Source organism: Crocuta crocuta, unplaced genomic scaffold (assembly GCF_008692635.1).
Source record: "Crocuta crocuta isolate KB4526 unplaced genomic scaffold, BGI_CrCroc_1.0 scaffold48, whole genome shotgun sequence".
Taxonomy (NCBI): Eukaryota; Metazoa; Chordata; class Mammalia; order Carnivora; family Hyaenidae; genus Crocuta; species Crocuta crocuta.
In genome coordinates, this window is record NW_027533089.1 from 13,057,683 (window position 1) to 13,083,678 (window position 25,996).

The 25,996-nt window shown below is 38.1% G+C and overlaps 1 protein-coding gene and 1 pseudogene across 2 annotated transcripts in view; one reads left to right on the top strand and one right to left on the bottom strand.

The window, feature by feature from the left end:
- Positions 1-21,922, top strand: part of LOC144216618 (guanylate-binding protein 6-like) — a 38,126-nt gene extending 16,204 nt beyond the window's left edge. Inside the window, exons 11-14 of one of the 2 annotated variants that reach the window (XM_077746034.1) lie at positions 130-229; positions 663-856; positions 14,953-15,020; positions 18,565-18,704. In XM_077746034.1, coding sequence (XP_077602160.1) covers positions 130-229; positions 663-856; positions 14,953-15,000 — 342 coding nt within the window. In that variant the 3' untranslated portion in view covers positions 15,001-15,020; positions 18,565-18,704. Of the gene's footprint in view, positions 1-129; positions 230-662; positions 857-14,952; positions 15,021-18,564; positions 18,705-18,868 lie in introns of those variants that run through there. The other variant, XM_077746033.1, reaches the window with a different exon arrangement.
- LOC144216743 (proline-rich protein 3-like) lies at positions 8,007-8,782 on the bottom strand (annotated as a pseudogene).
- Positions 21,923-25,996: the final 4,074 nt, after the last annotated feature.

Consider the following 25,996-nt stretch of genomic DNA (forward strand, 5'->3'; position numbering starts at 1 on the left):
TGACTCATCAAAGAACGCTCTTGGTGATAGTGCAGTAGACATGGTTCTTCAGTGCTGAAACTGTTAGACTCAAAACCCTTATTCTTGATAATAGAGGATTTTCAAAGGTGAACCCCTTCTTTTTTGTAGGTCCAAGAAGAACTTCGTAACGAGGGATTTGAAAAGAAATCTGAGAGGTTGTGTACAGAGATACAGCTATTGAAAAAAGAGATTGAGGCAAATAAAGAAGGTAAACATTTGTTGGGTCTGTGGATTGTTGATGTGACTGATGGAGTGTTTGGTGAAGAAGTATCGGCTCCTAGTGAGTTACCTGGTGTGAGGATGAAGATTCTCAGCTCACAATGACATACATTCAGAATTCCTTTTAAGGATTTGTAAAATGAGGGTTTTTTGTGAGGCTGTGACTTATTTTGGAAGCATGTGTCATATTAGTTTCTTTAAATAAAAATTTAAAGATCAACAGTGGCTAATGATTACTAAGGTCGGACATACAAAAGACATACTTCATTTTGATCAAATAAAAGAAATGGTAAACAAGATTGTTAAAATAAATGTAAGGAAAAGCCGAATTTGCAGTTGCAGCAACACAGATGAAATACAGCATAATAAAATCATCAGAGCTGACCACTGCTTTTCTTCTCTCTTTCCAACGTGTGGAACAGCTGAGCGGGCTAAGAAGGAAGCAGCTGAGAAGGAGCAGGAGCTGCTAACTGAGAAACACAAGGAACAGATGCAAAAGATGGAGGCTCAAGAGAGAAGCTTCAGGGAATACATAGCCCAGCTGAGAGAGAAGTTGGAGAGGGAAAGAGAAAACCTTCAGAGAGAGCAGGAAGAAATGCTGATGCACAAGCTGAAGGTGAGTCTGCACAGAGCCTGGGCAGTGCTCCGTGGACAGTGTCCTGGTTCCTGCGGAGAGGGAGGGCCAAAACTAATAGAAATGCATGATCCCAGGGAGAATCATAAAAAGCATATGATTCATTAAAACCTCAAATCTTTCTGGATCCTGCAGAGGTCCTTATATCCACATGACTCCAGCACTTTCTGTAGTTTTAGTCTTTTTTTTTTTTTTNCACACTCTGAGCTGTCAGCACAGAGCCCAATGCAAGGCTGGAACCCGTGAACTGTGAGGTCATGACCTGAGCTGAAGTTAGATGCTTAACCGACTGAGCCACCCAGGTGCTCCTCTACTGTTAGTCTTTGAAGTGAACAAATGACACCCACAGATTGATAGGCTGCTGTTGTCAGTGACTATAGCATTTTCTCTTAATGCTTGGATTGGGTGGGATCTTAGTACGATAGTCATTAGGATTTTAGTGCAATTATCAGATATATCTAAAATAGATCTACTGGGTTTGAAAGTATAATATTATGCCTGATATGAAATTTAGAATTCTGAAAGCCTTAAAACTTGCTGTATTTGTTTCCAGATCTGTTTGAGTTACTCTATAAAGCCCAAGAGAAACCTTATTCCAATATGCAGCTTGATAGCCTGTTTTATGCACATTGTTAGCAATTCTCATTTTTTTAGGTGATTTTGGCCATGGTACCTCAAGCAGAACTGAGAATTAGAACCAAATCTACATTCTTTCCCAAAGGGCATCATTATAACTGGAATACATTTCTGTAATAGTTTTCAGTCTTGACTCAACATCTCCCCACCCTCAGTGAGATGATCCTGAGCAAATTAGGAAGTTAAACGGCATAAATACTCTTATCAACAGCTTCAGACACATGGATATATTGAAAAACCCCATCAAAGAACACTGAGGGTAAAGAAGTAGATGGATATGCTTAGCTTAGCTGCTAGGAGTTAAACATGAAACCCAACTAGATAACTGGGGATTTTCAAAAGTGAACTCTCCCTTTTATAAATCCAAGAAAAACTGCTTTTGAAGGATTTAAAAATCTGAAATCACAAACAAAATAAGCTCAGAATTCCTGTTAGGAAATTATAGAATGAGGCTTCTTTTGTTAGCTGTGATTCATTTTTGAGGTATATGTGTCATGTTAGTTTCATTTAACAAAAGTTTACAACTAAAAAGTAATTATGTAAATATATGAAGGCCTTACCCAAAAAATATAAACTTCATATTGATTAATTTGAAGAAATGAGAAACAAATTAAAAGATACAGTTGAAAAAAAAGACCAAATTTCCAGTAGCATCAAAACCAATATGATACTACAGAATAAAATTATGAAGTATGTAAGAGTTACATGAGCAAAATTTTTAAATGCTATGTAAAACACAAAAGTTTATAAAAATGGACAAAACATAAAATGTCAATATTATTTAAGTTAATATGGACATTTAATGTGATCCAAAAACAAGTCAAACATAATTTTTCAGGAGGTAGAAAAATTAATTCTGAAGGTTTTATGGAAAAGCCACAAGCAAAAATATACAAGCAGTTCTGAAAAAAAGACAAATGAAAGGGAACTAGCTTTAGCTACATGTTAAAACATCCCAACAGTTAGCATTGTGGTACTAACATCTGAATATTGAAACAATCACAAAACAGACTTCGAAGTTTAGAAATCAGTGCATGAGGCCCCTGGGTGGTTCTGTTGGTTGAGCATCTTACTCTTGATTTCAGTTCACGTTATGATCCCAGGGTCGTGGGATCAAGCCGTACCTGGCACTCCATCCATACTGAGCATGGAACCTGCTTGAGATTCTCTCTCTCTCTCTCTCTCTCTCTCTCTCTCTCTCTCTGTCTCTCCCTCTCTACTCAAGCTCTCTCTTTCCCTTTAAGATTAAAAAAAGAAAGAGGGGTGCCTGGGTGGCTCAGTTGGTTAAGTGTCTGACTCTGGCTCAGGTCATGATCTCGGGGTTTGTGAGTTCGAGCCCCACATCAGGCTCAGCACTGATGGCTGAGAGCCTGGAGCCTGCTTTGGATTCCGTCTCCCTCTCTGTCTACCCCTACCCCGTTCACACTGTCTCTATCTCTCAAATATAAATAAATATTAAAAAATTACTTAAAAAAAGAAAGAAAAATTTGCAAAGTAATGCAGAAATTCAGCAGATGATAATTTGGGCATATTCTTTTGTGAAGGAATATGGGATATTCAGCAAATTGTGTTTGAACTATAGGCAGCCATCTGAAAAAGAAAAGTTGGGGTCTCCTTTACATGTAAATTTCAAGATGGTCCAAGTAAATTTCACGTGGTTCAAAGATATAAACATGAAAAATTACATAAAATTAAATCACAGGGGGGAGTTAAAAAATAATGATATGAGAATAGGTAGGACCTTCCTTTTTTAAAAACATTTTTTAATGTTTATGTTTGAGAGACAGACAGTCCGAGTGGGGGAGAGGCCAAGAGAGAGGAAGACACAGAGTCTGAAGCAGGCTGCAGGCTCTAAGCTGTCAGCACAGAGCCCAGTGTGGGGCTTGAACTCACAAATGGTGAGATCATGACCTGAGCCAAGGTCAGACGCTTAATTGACTGAGCCACCCAGTTGCCCCGGTAGGACCTTTCTAAGTATGACATAATGAACATAGATTAAAGAAAATATATTTAAAAAATTTTTGAGTGTTGTTGACACAGAATGTTACATTAGTTTCAGGCGTACACCATAGTGATTTGACAAGTTTATACATTATGCTATGCTCACAAGTTTAGCCAGCATTAGTCCCTATACATTGCCTTTGCAATATCATTGGCTGTATTCCCTATGCTGTGCTTTTTATTCCTGTGACTTACTCATTCCATAACTGGAAGCCTTTCCCACTCCCTTCACCCATTTTGCCCATTCCCCACACCTCCCTCCCCTCTGGTAACCGTCAGTTTGTTCTCTATATTTATTTGTCTGGTACTACTTTTTGTTTGTTTATTCATTTGTGGTTTTTTTAGATTCCACTTATGAGTGGAATCAAATCAAAACTATCGTGAGATACCACCTCACACCAGAATGGCTGAAATCAAAAAGACAAGAAATAACAAGTGCTGATGAGTATGTGGAGAAAAATGAATCCTCATTCACTCTTCGTGGGAATGTAAATTGGTATAGCCACTATAGAAACAGTATGGAGGTTCCTCAAAAAATTAAGAATAGAAACTCTGTATGATCCAGTAATCCCACTACAGGGTATTTAACTCAAAGAAAACAAAAACACTAATTCAAAAAGTGCCTCCCCAATGTTTCTTCTAGCATTATTTATAGCAGACAAGATATGAAATGAATCTAAGTGTCCTTCGATAGATGAACAGATAAGGAAGATGTGGTATACGCATACAATGGATTATTACACAGCCATAAAAAAAGGATGGGATTGTGCCATTTGAGACAACCTGGATGGAACTAAAGGATATTATGTTAAGTGAAATAGGTCAGACTGAACTAGATGAAAGAAAATACTGATAAATTCATCTGTCTATGAAAAAAAGGTTCTTCATAGAAAAACATAAGCAAAGTAAAAATACAAATGGCAAAATGAGTTCATTTTAATATGTATCAGAAAAAATTGGTATAATTTATATAAGCCATGAGGTTCCCTTTAAAGTGCTGAGAAAAAGAACAACCCTATCCCCCCAAAATGGACAAATATATTAGAAGAAATGAGATATATTCAACTTCACTAATAATATGAGATGTGCAAAATAAAGTTTTAGAGTTTCATCTCTAAGATTAGCAAAGAAAAACACATTTGATGAGATTTTAGATTGCCAAGGATTTGGAGAAGTAGGAAATTTCCTATATTTTCTAGTAAGTGCAAATTCTATATCAAGGTGTTAAATGCACATACCTTTGATCCAGCAAGTTCAAATTTAGGGGTTTATCTTATAGATTTAATTGTCCATGTGCCAAATGTCATACATACAAGGATATATGTGCTAGCACTTGTGTGTGGCAAAAAATCAGAAAAAAAACCTCTCTCTGTGTCAAGTGCTGGTAATAGAAACTATGGGTCATTTCCACAGAAGAGAATTCTCCAGTCACTATGATGAAAGGGAAAACTCATATTTGAATGTAATATGAGAAGATCTCTAGATTTAGCATAAAGTAAAAGAAAAAACAAAGATGCAGAAAGTATGCATAGTTGCTACTAGTAAATTTAAATATGATGAATATATACGTTATATGTCTCAGGAAAAATATGAAATAAGTTAGTAACTATGGTTACGACTTAGGACAGACCTGAGTAGATGATGTGATGCTTGAGAGGGTAGCTAACTTTGTATCATATATCCTTCTCCATGCCTCTTACATTTTGTATGGTATGTATTTTTACATATTCAGAAATAAAGACCTAAAACCACTAAAATTAAAATTAAAATAGAAATACATGGAAAGGGAACAATAGTAACAGGGTGGAAGTGACTATACTCCTTGAAACAGCATATACTTCAGTGCAGTAGGAAGAGTCTGCTGGTTACAATAGGGAGCTGGAAACCATAAGACATGCATCCTAATCTTGCTTTAATTATGACCTTTCAATGTTCCAGTTTCTAATTTCTTTTTTTACTGAGGTATAACTGGCATATCACATTATATTAGCTTCAGGTATACAACATACTGGCTCAGCATTTGTATACACTGGGAAATGATCAGCCCCGGTCTAGTTGCCAGCCATCACTGTGCAAAGTTACAGTGTTTTTTTCTTGTGATAAGAACTTTTTAAGATTTACGTCTTGGCAACTTTCAAATATATATATACTACACTATTATTGACGATAGTCACAATGCTGTATATGACATCTAATTTCTTTTGATATACGGTCACTTGGAAAGTTTGCTGGAATGCCTCTTTGTTCCAGCCCCATGCTTATAAAGGGGTGAATTAGAAAATTGTTCTTCAGTATCAACTAGATTTTTCTGGAATTCCTTTCCCAGCTGCCTTGTGCTATAGAATGTGATATAACTAGAATGAACTACTTGTGATTCTGCAAGCCACACATGTTATCTTTGGATTCTGCATCTTTGTATATTGTATACAGATTTCATAAAACAACCCTGCTCCATACTACATTCTCATTATTTGCTAGCCCCTATCTGTCCTGAAGGTGTCCTATGTCCTGACTTCCCAAGGCGGTTGATGATCAGTTCCTCCTCTGTGTTCCTTATCATCACTCCTGTCAGAACACTTTTTACATAATTGTGAGACTGAAATGACCTATTTACAGCCGTCTCCCCTCCTCTGCCTCTTGATCTCAAGTGCTCAGTCTTTTTCATCATTGTATCTCTAACTCCCAGCACAGAGCCCACCACAAAGCCTCAGATGTTCAAAAATGTTGGAATATGGGAGCTGCCATCCTTTAGGGCCCCAGTTCACTGTGTTTTCACTGGGTCAGCTTCTGTGTAGAGTTCTCAAAAGGATACAGTTTTAGGAACTAGTGCAGAAGGGGCTCCTTGAGACAGAGAGGACATACCTGCTCCTTTTTACCTGCTGTCCTGTTCTCTCTGAGGAACTGAACAGTCTATGTGCTCTGTGTTCTTCAGACTCCTTTCTGAGGCAATTACCCAGAAACACAGTCACCACATTTAGCTCAGAGGCCAATTATGACATTTAAGTCGTTTTTAAAATGCCAGAATACTGCATACCTCTCATTTCCACTAGTGGTTTTTTAAGTTCAAGCTAATTCTGCTGAAATAAAATGATGTACTTTTTTGTTTGTTTCCATTGCATCTATTAATAATATTTTTTTAAAATGCTAGGGGCACCTGGATGGCTCAGTTGGTTAAGTGTCTAACCTCAGGTTAAGTGTCTGACCCCAGCTCAGGTCGTGATCTCATGGCTCATGGGTTTGAACCTCACATTGAGCTCTCTGTTGTCAGAACAGAGACCACGTTGGATCCTCAGTCTCCCTCTCTCTCTGCCCCTCCCCCGGTCACACACACACACTCTCTCTCTCTCTTTCCCCCTCTCTCAAAAATAAATAAACATTTAAAAAAATGCTAAAAAAATTCATTCTCAATTCCCCAACGGTTCTCTGCTTTCCCTTTTGATCAAGTAACTCGTGACTCATTTCCTCGGAACCAGTTAAAAACTGAACCTGTTCACTGCCCTTTTCACAGAAAAAAAACAGTGCCAGAGATGGAGGGAAGATGGTTAGATGAGGGCAACAGCTCTGCCCAGGTTCCACCTATGGGAAGGCTGGGTGGAGAGTCACAGAAGGCAGACCAAAGGGCTGGTGACCTCACCCTGATGTAGTCTAAAACCAAAGAGGGCTGGAGAGGAGATAGCATAACCCATTAACGGCTTTAGAGGATATCTCATGGGCTTGTGGTCAAACCCAGAAAAACTGACAGCATGAGAAGAACAAGGAGACCAGGGAGGCAGTCTTGCAGAAAGTTTCACAATTCTCCCACATTGGGAGGTGCAGGAAGCCTAGAGGTCTCTCTCGTTTTGGCAGAAAAACTTTCTCTAGTGTTGAGAAGTCACAGAGATGCCACAGACATTGAGAGAGGCTACGTATGAGGGGATGCATGCTTGTTTCACCAAGCACAGTGGTCACAGACCAGAGAGGTGGAGCTCATGATTCTGATGCAGAAACTACAAAACCCATAAGTAGGGAGAGTGGCCTTTCAGGGAGTAACCCTATACCACTCAACCTGGTGAGTTTCACAGAGGAACTGGTAACTTTGGGGGTAAGGGTTGTCATATAAAAAGGTCTTAAACGGCTGGAAGAGAAAGGGATAAAAGTGTTCCAGGGATCTCAGGAATCGAGGGCAGTACTGGGGACTGGGTCGACAGATGCACAAGAAACAGCACCAAAGAGATTTCCTGCTCAGTAGTCAGTTGGTGAGGGGGAAGAGGATCCAAGAGACAGTTGAAGGGAGCAAAGATGGGGTCCAGAAGGTGAGTCTCTGGAGGCTGGATCAAAGGAAAGACCACACACTGGACACCAGTGATGAAAGACAACTCTGGACCCCAAATGGGGAGGTGATGGATGGAAGTGAGTGGGTGGAACAGACTTACGGTGGCCGTCACAGGGCCACAGGGAAATATATGGCCACTGGGTCACAGAGAGCTTCTTCCAGCCTGGATGGGAAGGCACAGTCTCACAGAGGAGCTCCCTTGACATCTGGGTGGTAGAAGGCACAGAGGTCCTCATATTGACAGTGGCCCTTTTTGCCAAAGTGTCGGCAGACAGGGCAGTTGGATTTGTCTTTCATAACCTGCAGGGCATCTCTGGACAGGCATGTATTTTTAATAGAAGACCAACTGTTGAGCTGTCAAGGATGTCCCTGCTCTTTGTGAAAGCCTCCCCCGGAAGGACCGCCATGGCCTGGTCTAGGAAAGAGGTTCAGTATTGGCTTCTACCAACATAGATCATATGGGCCACACCTGGGGCGTAGGCCTTCTTGAATTGAGCCCCTGCCCTGGGGAGGAAAGGGAGACCCAGCAGTGATGGAAGCATTGCTCCCCTTCATCCTGAAGGACCTCTGCGAAGAAAGTCTGCATTCTTTTCTGTCTGATTCCTTTCACTCAACATGTATGTGAGATTCATCTAGCTTTGCCTGTAGCAGGAGTTCACTCATTTTCTTTGGAGTGTAACACAACCCAGTGCATGCACACTCAACAACTTATTTATCCATTTTACTGGTGGTAGACATGTGGGTAGATTCCAGTTTGGGGCTGACTTGGAGTCACCAGGCTTTCCATTGGCCATGGGGGGAGGGCCCAGAAGGCTGGGTGATCTGATAGGATTCCCATCCTCTTCATCTTCAGTCTCTTCCTGCTCTGGCAGCAGGGGCTGTGGTGGGCGGTTGCTGCTGCTGATTCTGCTTTTTTTTCATTTGGGCATCGTGGTTGCTGCAATGGCTGCAGTGGGATTTGGAGGTCAGCGAAGAAGGGCAAAATTATGCTCTTTTATATAGGAATCCATATCTCCTGAAAATGCCCACAGGCTGACAAAGTGATGGAATCTACACAGTGTTTAGAGAGCCATCAGGAAGTGACACTATGATCAGTCTTCTTCATTCTCGCTAAAGTCTTTTTTAAACATATTTTTATTATTTTATTTTTTAACTTAAATTTTAGTAAACATACAGTGCAATATTGGTTTCAGGAGTAGAATTCAATAACTCATCGCTTACATACAACACCCAGTGCTCATCACAAGTGCCCTCCTTAGTACCCACCACTCATCTAGCCCACCTCCCACCCACCTCCTTCCATCAACCCTCAGTTTGTTTTCTATTGTTAAGTCTCTCATGATTTGTTTACCTCTCTTCTCTTCCCCCCCCGTTTCTCATATGTTCATCTGTTTTGTTTCTTAAATTCCACATATGAGTGAAATACTATGGTATTTGTCTTTCTCAGATTGACTTATTTTGCTTAGGGTAATAGATTCTAACTCCATCCATGTTATTGCAAATGGCAAGACTTCATTCTTTTTGTAGCTGAGTAATATTCCATTGTATATATACATACCACCTCTTCTTTATCTATTCATCAGTCACTGGACGTTTGGGCTGTCTCCATAGTTTGGCTATTGTTCATAATGCTATAAACATTGGGGTGAATATATATTTTTATATCCTTTCAATAAATACCTAATGGTTCAATTGCTAGATAGTAAGGTAGTTCTATTTTTAGTGTTTTGGACCTCGAAACTGTTCTCCAGAGTGGCTGTACCAGTTGCATTCCCACCATCAGTGCAGGAGAGCTCCCCTTTCTTTGCATCCTCGCTAATACCTGTTGTTGCCCGAGTTGTTAATTTTAGCCATTCTGACTGGTGTGAGGTGGTATCTCATTATGGTTTTATTTGTATTTCCCTGATGATGAGTGATACTGAGCATCTTTTCATGTGTCTGTTAGCCATATTGTTCTCTTCTTAGGAAAAGTGTCTATTCGTGTCTTCTGCCCATTTCTTAACTGGGTTATTTGGTTTTTGATTGCTGAGTTAGATAAGTTCTTTATATATTTGTAAATATCTTCTCCCATTCCATAGGCTGCCTTTTAGTTTTGTTGATTGTTTCCTTCACTGTGCAGAAGCTTTGTACCTTGATGAAGTCCCAATAGTTCATGTTTGCTTTGGTTTCCTTTCGCTTCAGTCATGTGTCTAGTCAGAAGGTGCTCCAGCAAGGGTAAAAGAGGTTGCTGCTTATGTTCTTTTCTAGGAATTTGATGGTTTCCTGTCTCACATTTAGGCCTTTCATCCATTTTGAATTTATTTTTGTGTGTGGTGTAGGCAAGTGGTCCACTTTTATTCTTCTGCATGTTGCTGTCCAGTTTTCTGAGCACCATTTGTTGAAGAGACTCTTTTTTCATTGGGTATTCTTTCCTGCTTTACCAGAGATCAGTTGACTATATAGTTGTGGGTCCATTTCTGGGTTTTCTGTTCTGTTGCGCTGATCTATGTGTCTGTTTTTGTACCATCACCATAGTGTCTTGATGACTGCTTTGTAATATGGCTCTTAATGGAAAAGCATTCAATACTTACGGATTAGAAGAGCAAACATAGTTAAAGTGTCTATACTACCAAAGCAATCTACACATTTTAATGCAGTCTCTCTTAAAATACCACTGGCATTTTTCCCAGAGCCAGAACAAATAGTCCTAAAATTTGTATGGAACCACAAAAGACCCCAAATAGCCAAAGCAGTCTTGAAAACAAAACCCAAAACTGGAGGCATGATGTTTCTGAATTTCCTTCTCTCTAAAGTGTTTAGGTCACAGCTCTGTTTTCTTAACAATTGTGAGTCAAAGTTTAGTCACCTTCTACTTTCCCCAACCAAAGCCATTTCATATGGAATGAAAGTCCAGTAGCTGAGTAAGTCCCTGTGAACCACTGATATCACTCAAAGGAATGCATCTCATACTGTCCATATGGATGTTTTGGTAAAGGAAAGAAGCAGGGATAAGCCCTACATCCCCATACGCCCTTCTCCCTAATGCATATGACCAACACACATCATATATACATTATCTTCAGTCTGAACGAGCTGCCTCTTCCTTCAGGACATACTTTTTATTAAGTAACACCTTAAGCATTAGGAAACATACTAGCTGCAGTGAATGATAACCATGGAGGGGGAAGGAATGAGAAACAGTCAATAAAGCAGCATTTATAAGAAGTGATAACAGTTTATGGGGCGCCTGGGTGGCTCAGTCATTTAAGCATCTGACTTTGGCTCAGGTCATGATCTCACACTTTGTGGGTTTGAGCCCCACATCGGGCTCTATGCTGATGGCTTGGAGCCTGGAACCTGCTTTGGATTCTGTGTCTCCCTCCCATTTTGCCCCTCCCGGCTCATGCTCTATTTCCCTCTCAAAAATAAAGAAATGTTAAAAAAATTTTTTTTTAATAAATGATAACAATTTAGAGATCTGGAAAGGATTAAGATTGAGGTGAAGGACAATAGAGCAGAGTAAAAGGAATCTTCACCACTTTCATGTTTATAAAACATGCCTCTTGTAATAAATTTTGTAAACACCCAAAGATAAGCCTCCTGGTAAAAGGCCTCTTACATAATAGTAAATAATAAATAATTGTTGAATGTTTGAAGTAATCAAACAACAGTTTCAAGCACATCTTGGACAATTTTGTAAGAAGACAAGTTTAAGCCATTCTTGTACATGGTATTTGTATAAAGTAAGATGTCAGTTGCTTGGCCATTTCTACATTACTGTCTCTATTTCCTCAAACTTAGTCTACAGCCTACCTTATTTGGTGCTACCTTCTCACCTCTTAAGCTGGACTTGAATAGTGCTTGGAAATGTATTTATTAAGAAAACTCTTCAATGTTTGCTGTTGGTATAGAAATTCAAAGAAAAAATAGAGCAGTCCTCTCTCCAGGAATACAGGAAATAGGTTAATGAAGCTTAGGAAAGCTGATAAGACCATCTCAGTGATCTCCTTTGTCCTACCTAGTGTCTGCATGGCCAACAGCAGGGGGAACATACCAGCACAGGAAAATTCTATTACATTTTGCTTGACCCCAGTACAAATAATCTGTGTGATCAAAACAGAATTCACTATGAGGATAATGCCCACAAAATGACAGACTAGAAGCTCCAAGCCCTTGTATCCTCATAAAGACATTAAAATAATAATAATAATAACAAAATGACTAAATCTTATAGGACATCTAGAAACAAAGTAAACACAACAGCCAAGTGAACCCCCAATCAAGAAAAAGCCACATTGCTCTTTCCCCAAGATTAAGGGATGAACATCAACCAATGTAATTCATGACATTAACAGAATGGAGGGGAGAAAAATGATAGTCTCAATTTATACAGAAAAAGCATCTGACAGAATTCAATATCTTTTCATGTTAACAGCCCTCAACAAAGTAGAAATAGAAGGAAACTACTTCCATGAAACAAAGGCCATACATGAAAAACTCACAGCTAATTTCACACAATGGTGAAAGGTTGAAAGCTTTTCTCCTAAGATTGGGAACAAGACAAGGATGCATTCTTTCACCAATTCTATTCAACATAATACTGGACGTCCTTGGCCAGAACAATTAGCAAGAAAAAGAAATAGAAGGCATCCAGACTGGAAAGGAAGAAGTAAAATTATCTGTCTTTGCAGATGGCATGATCTTTTGTCTCCAGATTTATTGAGATCTTTTTGACATATAACATTGTGTACACTTAATGTGTGCAATGTGATGACTAGATCTATTTTGTAAAATTATTACCACAGTAAGATTAATGAACACCTCCATCCTTTCACATAATTGTGATTTCTTTTGTGTGTGTGGTGGTAACACTTAAGATCTACTCTCTTAACAACTTAGAAGTATGTAATAGAGTATTTTAATTATAGTGACCATGCTGTGCATTAATTAGATACCATATCTTATTTATCTTATATCTGAGAATTTGTACCCTTTGACCAACATCTTTCCATTTCCCCTAACCCTTAGTCACTGGCAATCTCCATTATACTCTTTATTTCTATGACCTTGCCTTTTTAAGATTCCGTATGTAAGTGGGAATATATACTATTCATCTTTCTCTGTCAGACTTATTTCATTTAACGTAATGCCGTCAGTGTTCATCCATTGCAAATGACAGGATTCCCTTATTTTTCATGGATGAATAATATTCCATTGCATTGTCTATAAACAATACACACACACACACACCTACTTTATCCGTTAATCTATTGGTAAACACTTAGGTTATTTCCATATTTTGGTTACTGTGAATCATGCTGCAGTGAACATGGGGTTCTTATATCTCTTCAAGATAGTGCTTCCATTTCATTCAGAAGTATACCCACAGCAGGATTCCTGGATCATATGGTAATTCTATTACTAATTTTTTGAGGAACCTCCATACTGTTTTCCACTGTGGCTCTATCAGTTTACATCCCCACCAACAGTGCACAAATGTTCCCTTTTCTCCACAGCTTTGCCAACACTTGTTGGTTCTTGTCTTTTTGATAATAGCCATTCTCACAGATGGGAAATGATACCTCATTGTGGTTTTGACTGTGTTTCCCTCATGATCATTAACATTGAGCATCTTTTCATGTATCTGTTGACCATTTGTATGTCTTCTTGGAAAAGTGTCCGATAACCCTTTTTAAATCTGATTTTTTACTATTGAGTTGTAGGAAGTTTCTTATATATTTGGTTATTAACCCATCACCAGATAGATGGTTTGTAAATATTTTCTCACATTCCATATGTTGCCATTCTATTTTGCTAATTGTTTCTTTTTCTTTGCGGAAGCTTTTTAGTGTGATGTCATCCCACGTATTTTTGGTTTTGTTGCTTGAGCTTTAGGTATTACCAAAAAAAATCTTTACCAAAACCAACCTCAAGGAGCTCTTGACCTATGTTTCTTTCTAGTGGTTTTATAGTTTCAGGTCTTACATGTAATTCTCTAATCCATTTTGAGTGAATTTTTGTGAGTGGTGTGAGGTAGGTGTTTCATTCCTCTGCATGTAGTCATATAGTTCTCCCAACATCATTTATTGAGAAACTATGTAGTCCTTTCCCCACTGAACTTTCTTGGCCCCCATATCAAATATCAGTTGATTGTAGGTGCATGGGTTTATTTCTGGGCTCTCGATTCTATTCCATTGGACTATATGCCTTTTTATCCTGGCATCACACTGTTTTGATTACTGAAGTTTTGTGATGAAGTTTGAAATCAGGAAATTGATACCTCTACCTTTGTTCTACTTTCTCAGGATTGCTTGCTTAGTTTATTTGGGATCTTTTGTGATACCATATAAATTGTAGGGTTATTTTTTTCTATCACTGGAATTTCATATCATTGGAATTTTGTTGGGGATTGTATTGTTTGCTAATATCTGATTTAAAATTTTTGCCTCCTTATTTATAATTGACATAACACTATTTTTATACAACTGTGGTCCTATTTGGTATTCAGGACTTTCTCAAATAATGTTAGATAACATACCTTATTTGTTTGTTTATTTATATTATTTTTGAGAGAGAGAGAGAAAGAGAGAGAGCAAGAGGGGTAGACAGAGAGGGAGACAGAGAATCCCAAGCAGACTCTGCACTGACAGCCTAGAGCCCAATGTGGAGCTCAAATTCACGAACCATGAGATCATGACCTGAGCTGAAACTAAGAGACAACTGACTGAGCCACCCAGGCACCCCAGCATGCCTTATTTTTGATGCCCAACAAGAATTTGTTTTTTTAATTTTTATTAAAAATTATTTTAAAAATATGTATTTATTCTTGAGAGATAAACAGAGCGTGAGCAGGAGAGAGGAAGAAAGACACACACACACAGACTCTGAAACAGGCTCCAAGCTCTAAACTGTCAGCACAGCGCCTGTTGTGGGGCTTGAACCCACAAACTGTGAGATCAGAACCTGAGCCAAAGTTGGACACTTAACCGACTGAGACGCCCAGGCACCCTCCAACAAGAATTTATATAAAAACTATTGCTACAAAAAAAAAAACTATTGTTACATGTTTATTTATAGAAATCACATTTAAATCATCTAAATCTTGAAGTTTTATTGTAAAGAATTCTCACTGATCCAATTTCTTTAATAGATACTAGACGTTTCTGGTTTCCAGCGACAGGAAGCACAAATTCCCTAAGGATATCATTGTGCGTGATGGTGAGTAAGTCCACTCATCCTTCCAGCTCTTGTTCCTAAAACCTATATATTAACCTTCTGGGGGCAGAACACTGTATAAAGGCTGTAGGTTTAAGGTGTAGGTATACTGATCAAAGCAGAGACATGTAGAAATTCAGATATTATGTTAGATCTTCTTTTCTTCTCTAGGGTAGCTTATATGGATAATTAATGCTTTCAAATAGTAAAGTCTGTCCCCTTTACTTGTGTGAGCTTTCTGATACCCCCAAAAATGGTAAAAAGGAAATATTAAGCGAGAGGAATAATGATTTCCCCTTTATAAATCAGACTTGAGGAGGCTCTGAATGTGTACCATTTAATAATGAGACCCCACATTTAAGTCACAAATTTAACAATTCCTCGACTCCAAATAGATCATTCCTGATGAGTGTTGGAAATGTATAAAAGGACTATACTTGAGGTAGGGTGCACTTATGGATGCCTTCAGTACACCACAACAGAAACCATAGGCTACAGAGAGAGTCATACCAGCTGACTTGTTAAGATGTTCTCCTGATTCTGTTTCTGGAAGAAGAGTGAGGGGTTTGTCATGTTAGTACATTAGTACATCTACTTGAACCTGTCATAGGGGAATCAGAGCAGTCTGCATCTGTGAAGGTCTTCCTGAAAAAAGAATGAGCAAAGTCTAAGACTCCCCCTGTGGTCACCATCAGAGATGTGGCACAGGCTGTCTTACCATGCGTAAGGGTGGTTCGAGGGAGTGGGGCACGTGACTTCAGCCTCTTTGGAGAATGGACACAAAGACTCACTCAGAGAGTAACTTGAAAGACGCTTTTGTGAACTCTTACATATGTTATACTAGCACTTTACTGTCCAACTCTTACTAGAGACTCTTTCCTGCATATCCATCCTGCAAATTAAAACCCTCCATAATTTCAGTTTTCCCTTTAAGACCTATGTTTTTGGTGCAATAAGACAGAACTTAAGGTGTACGTTCTCTGTAGTGATACAGTTTTCAATCCAACATGTAGGCAAGGTGCTGTATTTATCACAGCCAAACCTCTAGGCAGGTTCTGTTGCCTTACATTTTATGTGAGTTCTGAATTTCTCTTCACTTAGTCTGTGGTCCAGAAAATGCAAGTGATTTTGTTCTGTATTGTTTTTACTCTTACATCATAGTTGCTAAACTCTCCAGTTCTAAAATTCCCTAAGCATGTGAATTATGTCCCTAAACAGCTATTATTTTTTAAGACACTCAATTTTTTAACTGAACAGTTGCAATCACCGCATTTCTGAACTGATTGTTTCATGTCTCTGCTTTTCTGGTACATTTGCAGCTTTGTGGTTTTTCACCAAACTGGGTAGCAGGATGTTAAACGAGACTCCTCCTGTCTGAGAATTCCTGCTGTGCTCTAAAGATGAGTACACAGGGTGCCAAAGAACCACAATTTCTAAAACAACATGGTACCCATTTGGGGGGAGTTAAATTAAGTACCTCATCCTTAATGAGCCCATGGCTATGGTGAACTCCAGTGGAGTCCTAGCATTTTCTCACTACCATTGTATATTTGCTCATTTCCTTGCTTTGGTCAAAAATATGTTTCCTCTAGTTTTCCTTTGCTGCAAACTGAGTTATCCTTCGAGATGCAGCAGCAATGGCACCTCTCTTGAAACCATCTAAAATCCTTATGAATATAATTAATTGTTGCTTTTGCAGACAACCAAGCACTTTATTTTTGACATTATCTTAGCAGGTATTACTTGTCATTTAATAGTAAAATATTCGGGGGCGCCTGAGTGGCTCAGTCAGTTGGGTGTCCGATTTCGGCTCGGGTCATGATCTCAGGGTTCATGGGTTTGAGCCCTGTGTTGGGCTCTGTGCTGACAGCTAGGAGCCTGGAACCTGCTTCGGATTTGTCTCCCCCTCTCTCTACCCCTCCCCTGCTCACATTCTCTCTGTCTCTCAAAAATAAATAAATATTAAAACGGAGAGGGGAAGGGGGCAGATGGGCATGGGGGAGGGCACTTGTTGGGATGAGCACTGGGTGTTATGTGGAAACCAACTTAACAATAAACTATTTAAGAAAAAAACAAAACAAAACAAACGTTTTTTTTTTAATGGTAAAATATTCATCCTCTTCAAGATAGAGGTTTGCCAAAGAAGTTTTCGTTGTTTTTAAATACACAAAAACCATGGAGATGGTAGTTTTGAAGCCTTGGGAGGCATATAATAATGACAAATAGGCAAAATATAAAGTAATTAGCTTTCGTTAGCAGCCTTTAGTTGGGCTGATGACAAAGTCTCAATTTTGAAAATTTCTTAACTTTAAATGAACTATCCTGGCAAGGCTTGATGACATGTATAAAGATACTGTAGGGGCGCCTGGGTGGCTCAGTCAGTTGAGCGGCCGACTTCGACTCAGGTCATGATCTCACAGTTCGTGGGTTTGATCCCCACATCGGGCTCTGTGCTGACAGCTAGCTCAGGGCCTGGAGCCTGCTTCGGATTCTGTGTCTCCCTCTCTCTCTGACCCTCCCCTGCTCGTGCTGTCTCTCTCTCTCTCTCTCAAAAGTAAATAAAATATTAAAAAAAAAAAAAGATACTGTAGAAGTGGAAATTAAAAGGGCTCCCAGGTGGTTCAGTCAGTTAAGCATCTGACTCCTGATTTGAGCTCAGGTCATGATCCCAGGCTCATGGGATTGAGCTCCTCATCAGGCTCCACAGCTGCTTGGAATTCTCTGTCTCTCTCCCTCTGCCCTCTTCCCTCTTCCCTGTTTGTACTATCTCTCTAAAAAAAAAAAAAAAAAAAAAGAAAGTGGAGATTACAAAAATTTTCTTGTTTACTATCTTGTACCAGATATCACAGACAATAAAGGTAGACCTAACTAGCCACCTGTTATTTTAATTTTGCAGATTGAATCTTTCAGTCAAGGGCAAATATGCTCTTTCCAGTTAGTCTCACTGTAAGACATCGAATCTGTTCCTGGACTAATAGGGTCAGGGCAAGCTGAGGAGTGGCCAAGAAACTAGGATGGTAGATGCTGATAGTACCTATAGTCACCATCAAAGGTGTATCATGAAACAAATTATACTCAAGTCAGGGTGGAGTGGAGAAGTCACAGCCAGCTGAACCTGTGCTGAGGGAAATGAACAGAGGGACATCATGACCTCTCACAGAGTGGCATTAGCGATCCTTTTGTCTTTTCCACATTCACAAATACTTTTAAAAAATTTTTTAATGTTTTTATTTCTGAGAGAGAGAGGGAGACAGCGCGAGCAGGGAAGGGTCAGAGAGAGAAGGAGACACAGAATCCAAAGCAGGCTCCAGGCTCTGCAGCTAGCTGTCAGCACAGAGCCCAACGCGGGGCTCGAACCCACGAACTGTGAGATAATAACCTGAGCCGAAGTTGGAGGCTTAACCAACTGAGCCACCCAGGTGCCCCCACATTCACAAATACTTAATGCCGGCATCTAGAACCCAGGTCATAAAGGAAGCTTCTCCTTCTGATATCCATCAGACAAATATAAAAACCACATAATTTTAAATTCTGTCTTTCTCCCCAGGCTCAAAAATACTAACTGCTGAACTAAGGGCAACTCTTCTTTCTATTGGCTCAACCCACACTGTGATTATGAACAAGGTGACATATTTATTACAGCTATTGCACTAAGCTGATTTACTGACTCAAATTTGTGCAGTAACAATTTCTTATTTCCTTTTTTTAAATAAAGATTTCCTCAGTCCCACCAATATCAGAGAAATTTTCTGGTTGTATTTAGCTTTCTGTCACAGCAACTAGTGTCTCTTGCTCTTATTCAAGAATATTGTAAGGCTATACTCTAAAACTATTTATTCCTTTATCCCCAGATTTTTATCACCTGAAGAAATGCATCAAATAGATTGATGGCCTGAAACTGCTTAAAGTCTGCATTTCCAGGAACTCCATGTGGTTTAGGATATCATTAGTTTGGGGCTCCTTCTTCTTATGTTTCAGGATGCTAAAAGGGACTCTTTCTATTAGGGGTCCACTAAGAGCCCTGGACTGAGAGCACTAGGTGCCAAATAACAACTAATTCCAAAGCAAGGTGCCACACCAGCTTTTATAGAGCTAGGTTAAACTCAAGACAATGGAAGAAAAATAATATTATATCAATTGATGAAGAAAAAGCATGTGTCAAAAATCTAACACTCACTCATGATAAAACCTTTCACAAATAAGGAATAGTGGGTACTTCCTCAATTTGATAAAGAATAGCTGCAAAAAACCTGCAGCTAACAGCATCTTAATGGTGAAAAACCAGATGCTTTCTCACTAAGATTAGGAACAAGGCAATGATGTCTGCTTCACTACTTTTATTCAACATCATACTAGAAGGCCTAATGAAGTAAGACGAGAAAAGAAAATGAAAGATATTTAAAAGATACTTTTTTATGTAGAAAGTCTCAAAACATCAACAGCAAAAACAAAAACTCCTAACACTGATAAGTGATTATATCAAGGTTGCAGGATAAGTTTACATATAAAAATCAATTGCTTGCTTATATATCAGCAAAGAACACTTAGAAGTTGAAATTAATAATAGAATACCATTTATGTTAGCATCCCTGAAAAATAAGTACTTAGGTTTCAAATATGAAAAAAAATGTATAAGATCTAATGAAGAAAATAAAAACTCTGTTGAAAGAAAACAAAATGTAAATAAATGGGGAGTTATTCCATATAATGAATGTGAACACTCAATATTATCAAGATGTCAGTTCTATAGATTCAATATAGTCCCAGTAAAAATTTCAGAAAGTTATTTTGTGGATATTGACAAACTGATTCTAAAGGTCATATGGAGAGGCAAAAGACCCAGAATATACAACAAATATTGAAGGAGAAGAAAATTACAGAAACTGAAGCTACCCAACTTTAAGACTTACTATAAAGTTATAGTAATCAAGACTGTGTGGCACTGGAAAATGAATAGAGAAATATATCAATGGAACAGAATAGAGGGACCAGGTATAGACTCACACAACTATAGTTAACTGATCTTTGACAAAGGAGCAAGAGCACATGATGGCTAAAGGATAACCTTTTCAATAAATGGTGCTGGAACAACTGTACATCCATATACCAAAAAAGGATGGAAAGAAGAGAAAAAGAAAAGAGGAAAAGAATCTAGACACAGAGCTTACAATTTTGACAAAAATGAATTCAAATTGGGTGATAGGTCTAAACGTAAAATATAAAACTCCTAGAAGATAACATAGAGGAAAATCTAGGTAACTTTAGGTTTGCTGATGACTTTTTGGATATACCACCAAAAATCACAATCCATGAAAAGAAAATTGGTAAGTTGTACTTCATTAAAATTGAAAACTTCTGATGTTCGAAAGACACTATTCAGAGAATGAAATGACAAGATACACATTAAGAGAAAATGTCTACAGAAAACATGTACAAAATATACAAACAACTCTTAAAACTCAAAATAAGAAAACAACCCAATTTAAAAATGGGCAAAAGATCTGAACAGACACCTCAACAAAGATTCACAGATGTCAAGCAAGCATCTGAAAGGATGCCCCACATCATAAGTCTTTAGAGAACCACACTTTAAAACCACAATAAGAGGGGTGCCTGGGTGGCTCAGTCGGTTAAGCATCCGACTTTGGCTTAGGTCATGATCTTGCAGTTCATGAGTTCAAGCCCCGCTTCAGGCTCTGCGCTGACAGCTCAGATCCTGGAGCCTGCTTCAGATTCTATGTTTTCCCCTCTCTGTCCCTGCCCTGCTCACTCGCGCTCTCTCTCTAGAAAACAAATATTTAAAAGAAAAAAAAAATTAAAAACAAATAATATACCAATAGACACCTACCAAAATGGCTAAACCCCAGAATGCTGACAATACCAAATACGGTGGAAGATATGAAGTGATAATAATTCCCATTCATTGCTATGCGACTGCAAAATGGTTCGGCCATTTTGGAAGACTTTTTTGTACTCTCTCAATGCTTAACACTTATCATCCAATCCAGGGATTGAGCTCCTAGTTATTTACCAAAATGATTTGAAAACTTAATTTACAAAAAACCTGCACACAGATATTGAAAGCAGCTTTATGCATAATTGCCAAAACTTAGAAGCAACCAACATATGCTTCAGCAGGTGAATAGGTAAGTTGTGATATATTTGGTCAATAGAATTTTATGCAATCCTAAAATGAAATGAGCTATCAAGACACGAAAAGACAAAAGCAGACTTCAGTACAATTTGCTAAGTGCAAAGCAGCCCATCTGAAAGTCTGCATATTGTCATCCAACTATATGACATTCTGAAAAGGTAAAACAGTAAAAGTATCAGTGGTTCCTAGGGGCTCAGAGGGAGGGAGAGTGGTACAAATAGCTGAAGATCTTTAGGGATATGAAACTATTCTGTAAGACACTATAATGGTCATTATATATTGATCAAAACATATAAAATGTACACTAAGAGTGAACTCTAATGTGGAATTTAGTTAATAATCTTTCAACATTGATTTAGCATTCATAACAAATGTATGTGCTAATGTAAGATGTAAAGAATTGGGGGGAGTTGGGGGGTGGAGTGGGCTAAGGGATATATGGAAACTCTACTTTTTGCTTTATTTATGTAAACCTAAAATTGATCTAAACAAAATAAAAGTCTGTTAATTTGACATAATGTATAGGGCATCAAAGAATGTAATTTTGGGCACCTGGGTGGCTTAGTCGGTTAAGCATCAGACTCTTGTTCTTGGCTCAGGTCATGATCTCACAGTTCGTGAGATCCAGACCCACATTGGGCGCTACCCTGACAGCATGGAGCCTGCTGGGATTCTTTCTTCCTCTTTTTGCTTCTCCCCTGCTCATGCATGCGTGCACTCTCTCTCCCAAAATAAATGCATCATCGTTAAAAAAAAAAAGAATGTAATTTCAGTTCAATCAGTTTGACACTTAGTATACTCTATTACATTAGATAGGCTTTTTAAGGTTTTATTTTAATTTCAGTTATTTAATATACAGTATTGTATTTGTTTCAGGTCTACAATAGAGTAATTTAACACTTCCATACATCACCCTGTGCTCATCACAGCAATTGCACTCCTTAATCCCCATCACCTATTTAACCCATCCCCACACCCACCTCCCCTCTGGTAACCATCAGTTTGTTCTCTGTAGTTAAGAATCTGTATCTTGCAAATGAAAATGAAAACACAACAATCCAAAATCTATGGGATGTGGCAAAGGCAGTCCTAAGAGGAAAATACATTGCACTCCAGGCCTATTTCAAGAAATTAGAAAAAGCGCAAGTCCAAAATCTAACAGCTCACCTAAAGGAACTAGAGGCAGAGCAACAAGAACACCCTAAACCCAGTAGAAGAAGAGAAATAGTAAAAATCAGAGCAGAAATAAACAACATAGAGACCAAAGAAACAATTGAACAGATCAATGAAACAAAGAGTTGGTTTTTTGAAAAAATAAACAGAAGTGACAAACCTGTAGCCAGGCTTCTCAAAAAGAAAAGAGAGAGCACCCAAATAGACAAAATCATGAATGAAAAGGGACTTATGACAACCAACCCCTCAGAAATACAAGCAATTATCAGGGAATACTATGAAAAATTATATGCCAACAAATTGGACAACTTAGAAGAAATGGCCAAATTCCTAAACACACACTCACTACCAAAATGCACACGGGAAGAGATAGAAAATCTGAACAGACCCATAACTAGTGAAGAAAATCAGTTATCAAAAATCTCCCAACAAATAAAAGCCCTGGGGAATTCTTCCAGACATTTAAAATGGAATTAATACCAATTCTCCTCAAGCTATTCCAAAAAGTAGAAATTGAAGGAAAACTCCCGGATTCATGTTATGAAGCCAGCATCAGTCTGATTCCCAAGCCAGACAGAGACCCAGCAAAAAAAGAGAACTACAGGCCAATATCCTTAATGAATACGGATGCAAAGATCCTCAACAAGATACTAGCAAAACGAATCCAACAGCAGATAAAAAGAATTATCCACCAAGATCAAGTGGGATTCATTCCTGGGTTACAGGGCTGGTTCAACATTCGCAAATCAATCAATGTGATACATCATATCAATAAAAGAAAAGATAAAAACCATATGATCCTGTCAATAGATGCAGAAAAAGCATTTGACAAAATACAGCATCCCTTCTTAATAAAGACTCTAGAGAAAGTTGGGATAGAAGGAACCTACTTAAACATCATCAAAGCCATCTATGACAAGCCTTCAGCTAACATCATCCTCAACGGGGAAAAACTGAGAGCTTTCCCCCTGAGATCAGGAACACGACAGGGATGTCCACTCTCACCACTGCTGTTTAACATAGTGCTGGAAGTCCTAGCATCAGCCATCAGACAACAGAAGGAACTCAAAGGCATCAGAATGGGCAAATGGGAAGTCAAACTTTCACTTTTTGCAGACGACATGATACTCTACATAGAAAACCCGACAGCCTCCACCAGAAGCCCACTAGGACTGATCTAAGAATTCAGCCAAGTTGCAGGGTACAAAATCAATGTACAGAAATCGGTTGCATTTTTATACACCAACAATGAAGCAACAGAAAGAGAAATCAAGAAACTGATCCCANTATATGGAAACCAACTTGACAATAAACTATTTGTAAAAAAATAAAAATAAAAATAAAAAATGAAAAAAAATAAAATATTTTTAAAGAAAGACTTAATGTTGTTAAAATGTCCATTCTATGCTACACAATTTACAGATTCAATGCAATTCCTATTAAAATCCCAAAAACATTTTTTGCAGAAACATAAAAAGCATCCTAAAATTCATATGGACTTTCAAGGGACTCTGGACAGTCTTGAAAAAGAAGAGTAAAGTTGGAAGCCTCACACTTCCCGATTTCAAAACATATTATGAAACTACAAGTAATAAAAATAGGTACTGGCATAAAGATAGAAATGTAGACAGCTCAGATATAAACCCTCACATATGTGCTCATATGATCTTTAACAAACTTATTGATACCACACAATGGGGAAAGAGCAGTATCTTCAATAAATGGTGTTAGAAAAACTAAACATCCACATACAAAAGAATGAATTCAGATCCTTAAAAAATATAAAAATTAATTCAAACTATATTAGAGTATTAAACATAAAATGTAAAACTTTTAGAAGAAAACATAGGAGAAATCTTCATGACACTGGATTTGGCAATGATTTCTTGGCTTTGACACCAAGGCATAGAAACAAAAGCAAAAACAGACAAGCAGAACTGCATCAAACTTTAAAACTTCTGTGCATTAAAGGAAACAACGAACAGAGTGAAAAAGCAACCTATAGAATGGGAGAAAATATCTGAAAATCATATATCTGAAAGGGGGCAAATACCCAGAATCTATAAAGAGCTTCTACAATTCACAACAACAAAAAACAACTCAGTTCTAAAAAATGATCAAAGAAATTGAATAGACATTTCATCAAAGAAGATACAAATAACCAAAAAGCATATGAGAAGGTGTTTAATATCACTAATCATTAGAGAAATGAAATAAATATTACAGTGAGATGTTATCTCACACATATTAGGATGACCACTATCAAAAAAATAGAAAATAAATATTGGTGAGAATATGGGGAGATTGGAACTCTTTGTAATGTGAGTGGAAACAAAAAATGATGCAGTTGCTATGGAAAACTGTAAGATGGATCCCCCAAAAATTAAAAATAGAGTTACCATATGATCCAGAAATTTTACTACTGAGCATATATATCTCAAAGCGCTGAAAGCAAGATCTTGAAGAGATATTTGCATACTCACATTTATTGCAACATTATTCACAATAATCAAAGGTAGAAAACAACCCATATGTCCTTATAGATAGATGAGTGGATAAAGAAAATTTTGTGTACATATGCAATGGAATGTTGCTCAGTCTTAAAAATGAAATCTGTCATATGCCATAACAAGGACTAACAATGAAAGCAGTGAGAGAAATGAGTTACAAAAGAAAAATACTTTATGATTTCACTTATATGAGGTATCTAAGGTAGTCGAACTCATAGGCACAGAAAGGAGAATGGTGGTTGTTAAGGGGTGGAATGAGAGAAGAATAGAAAGTACATATGCTCTCTCGCTCTCGCTCTCTCTCTCTCTCTCCACACACACACACACACACAATGAAGGTTGTTTTTCTAACTTGCTGGTCTTGCCTTCTTTTGTACATGAGACTCGGTGACCCCAGCTGAATAAATGAATTCCTACTATTGAGAACCCTAAGATGTTCTGCATGGAATTCTCCATGTGAAAAGCAGCTTAATTAATAAAAACATTCCAGACCTGTAATTCTGGTTAACAACTGAAACCATTAAGCATATATACATATATGAACTGTTAATGTAATAATTCTAACATACAAATTAATTTGAAGTGTGTCTTTTAGAATAAGTATTCTAGAGACCACAACTCCAAGTGCACTGGAAAGTGGGGAAATACAGCTTCCTCATACCCATTGTTTAAAAGAAAAAGTCCCTAGAAAAATTCTCAACCTGACAACAAACAACAATGCACAAAAATGGTACACAACTCATTATATTACACAGAAAGGAGCTTTTTCTTGACATCTGGCCTATTTCTGAGAAACTAAGAGCCTGTTGCCTGCTTTCATTTTCAACTGCCATGGGTTCACTAAAAATAGATTCAAGTATTTCTTAACCGAGACAAGAAATTCCTTACTAATAATAAAAAGTAGAAGAGAACCAGACATTTAATTTACAAAAGAACTAATCAGACTGTCATATTTAGCGAGGATATGGGAGAGACATATTATATCACCAGAGTGTTCTAATCCACTTTTGCAGGAACAGAGCCATGGATGAACTGGATTTGACCTTCCTCTTTTAGTGCACTGACTTCATTTGAGGAAATCTCAGTTGTCAGGCTTGTGGCCCAGTGAACTACTATTTAAAATAACATCTTTAAATTCCAGT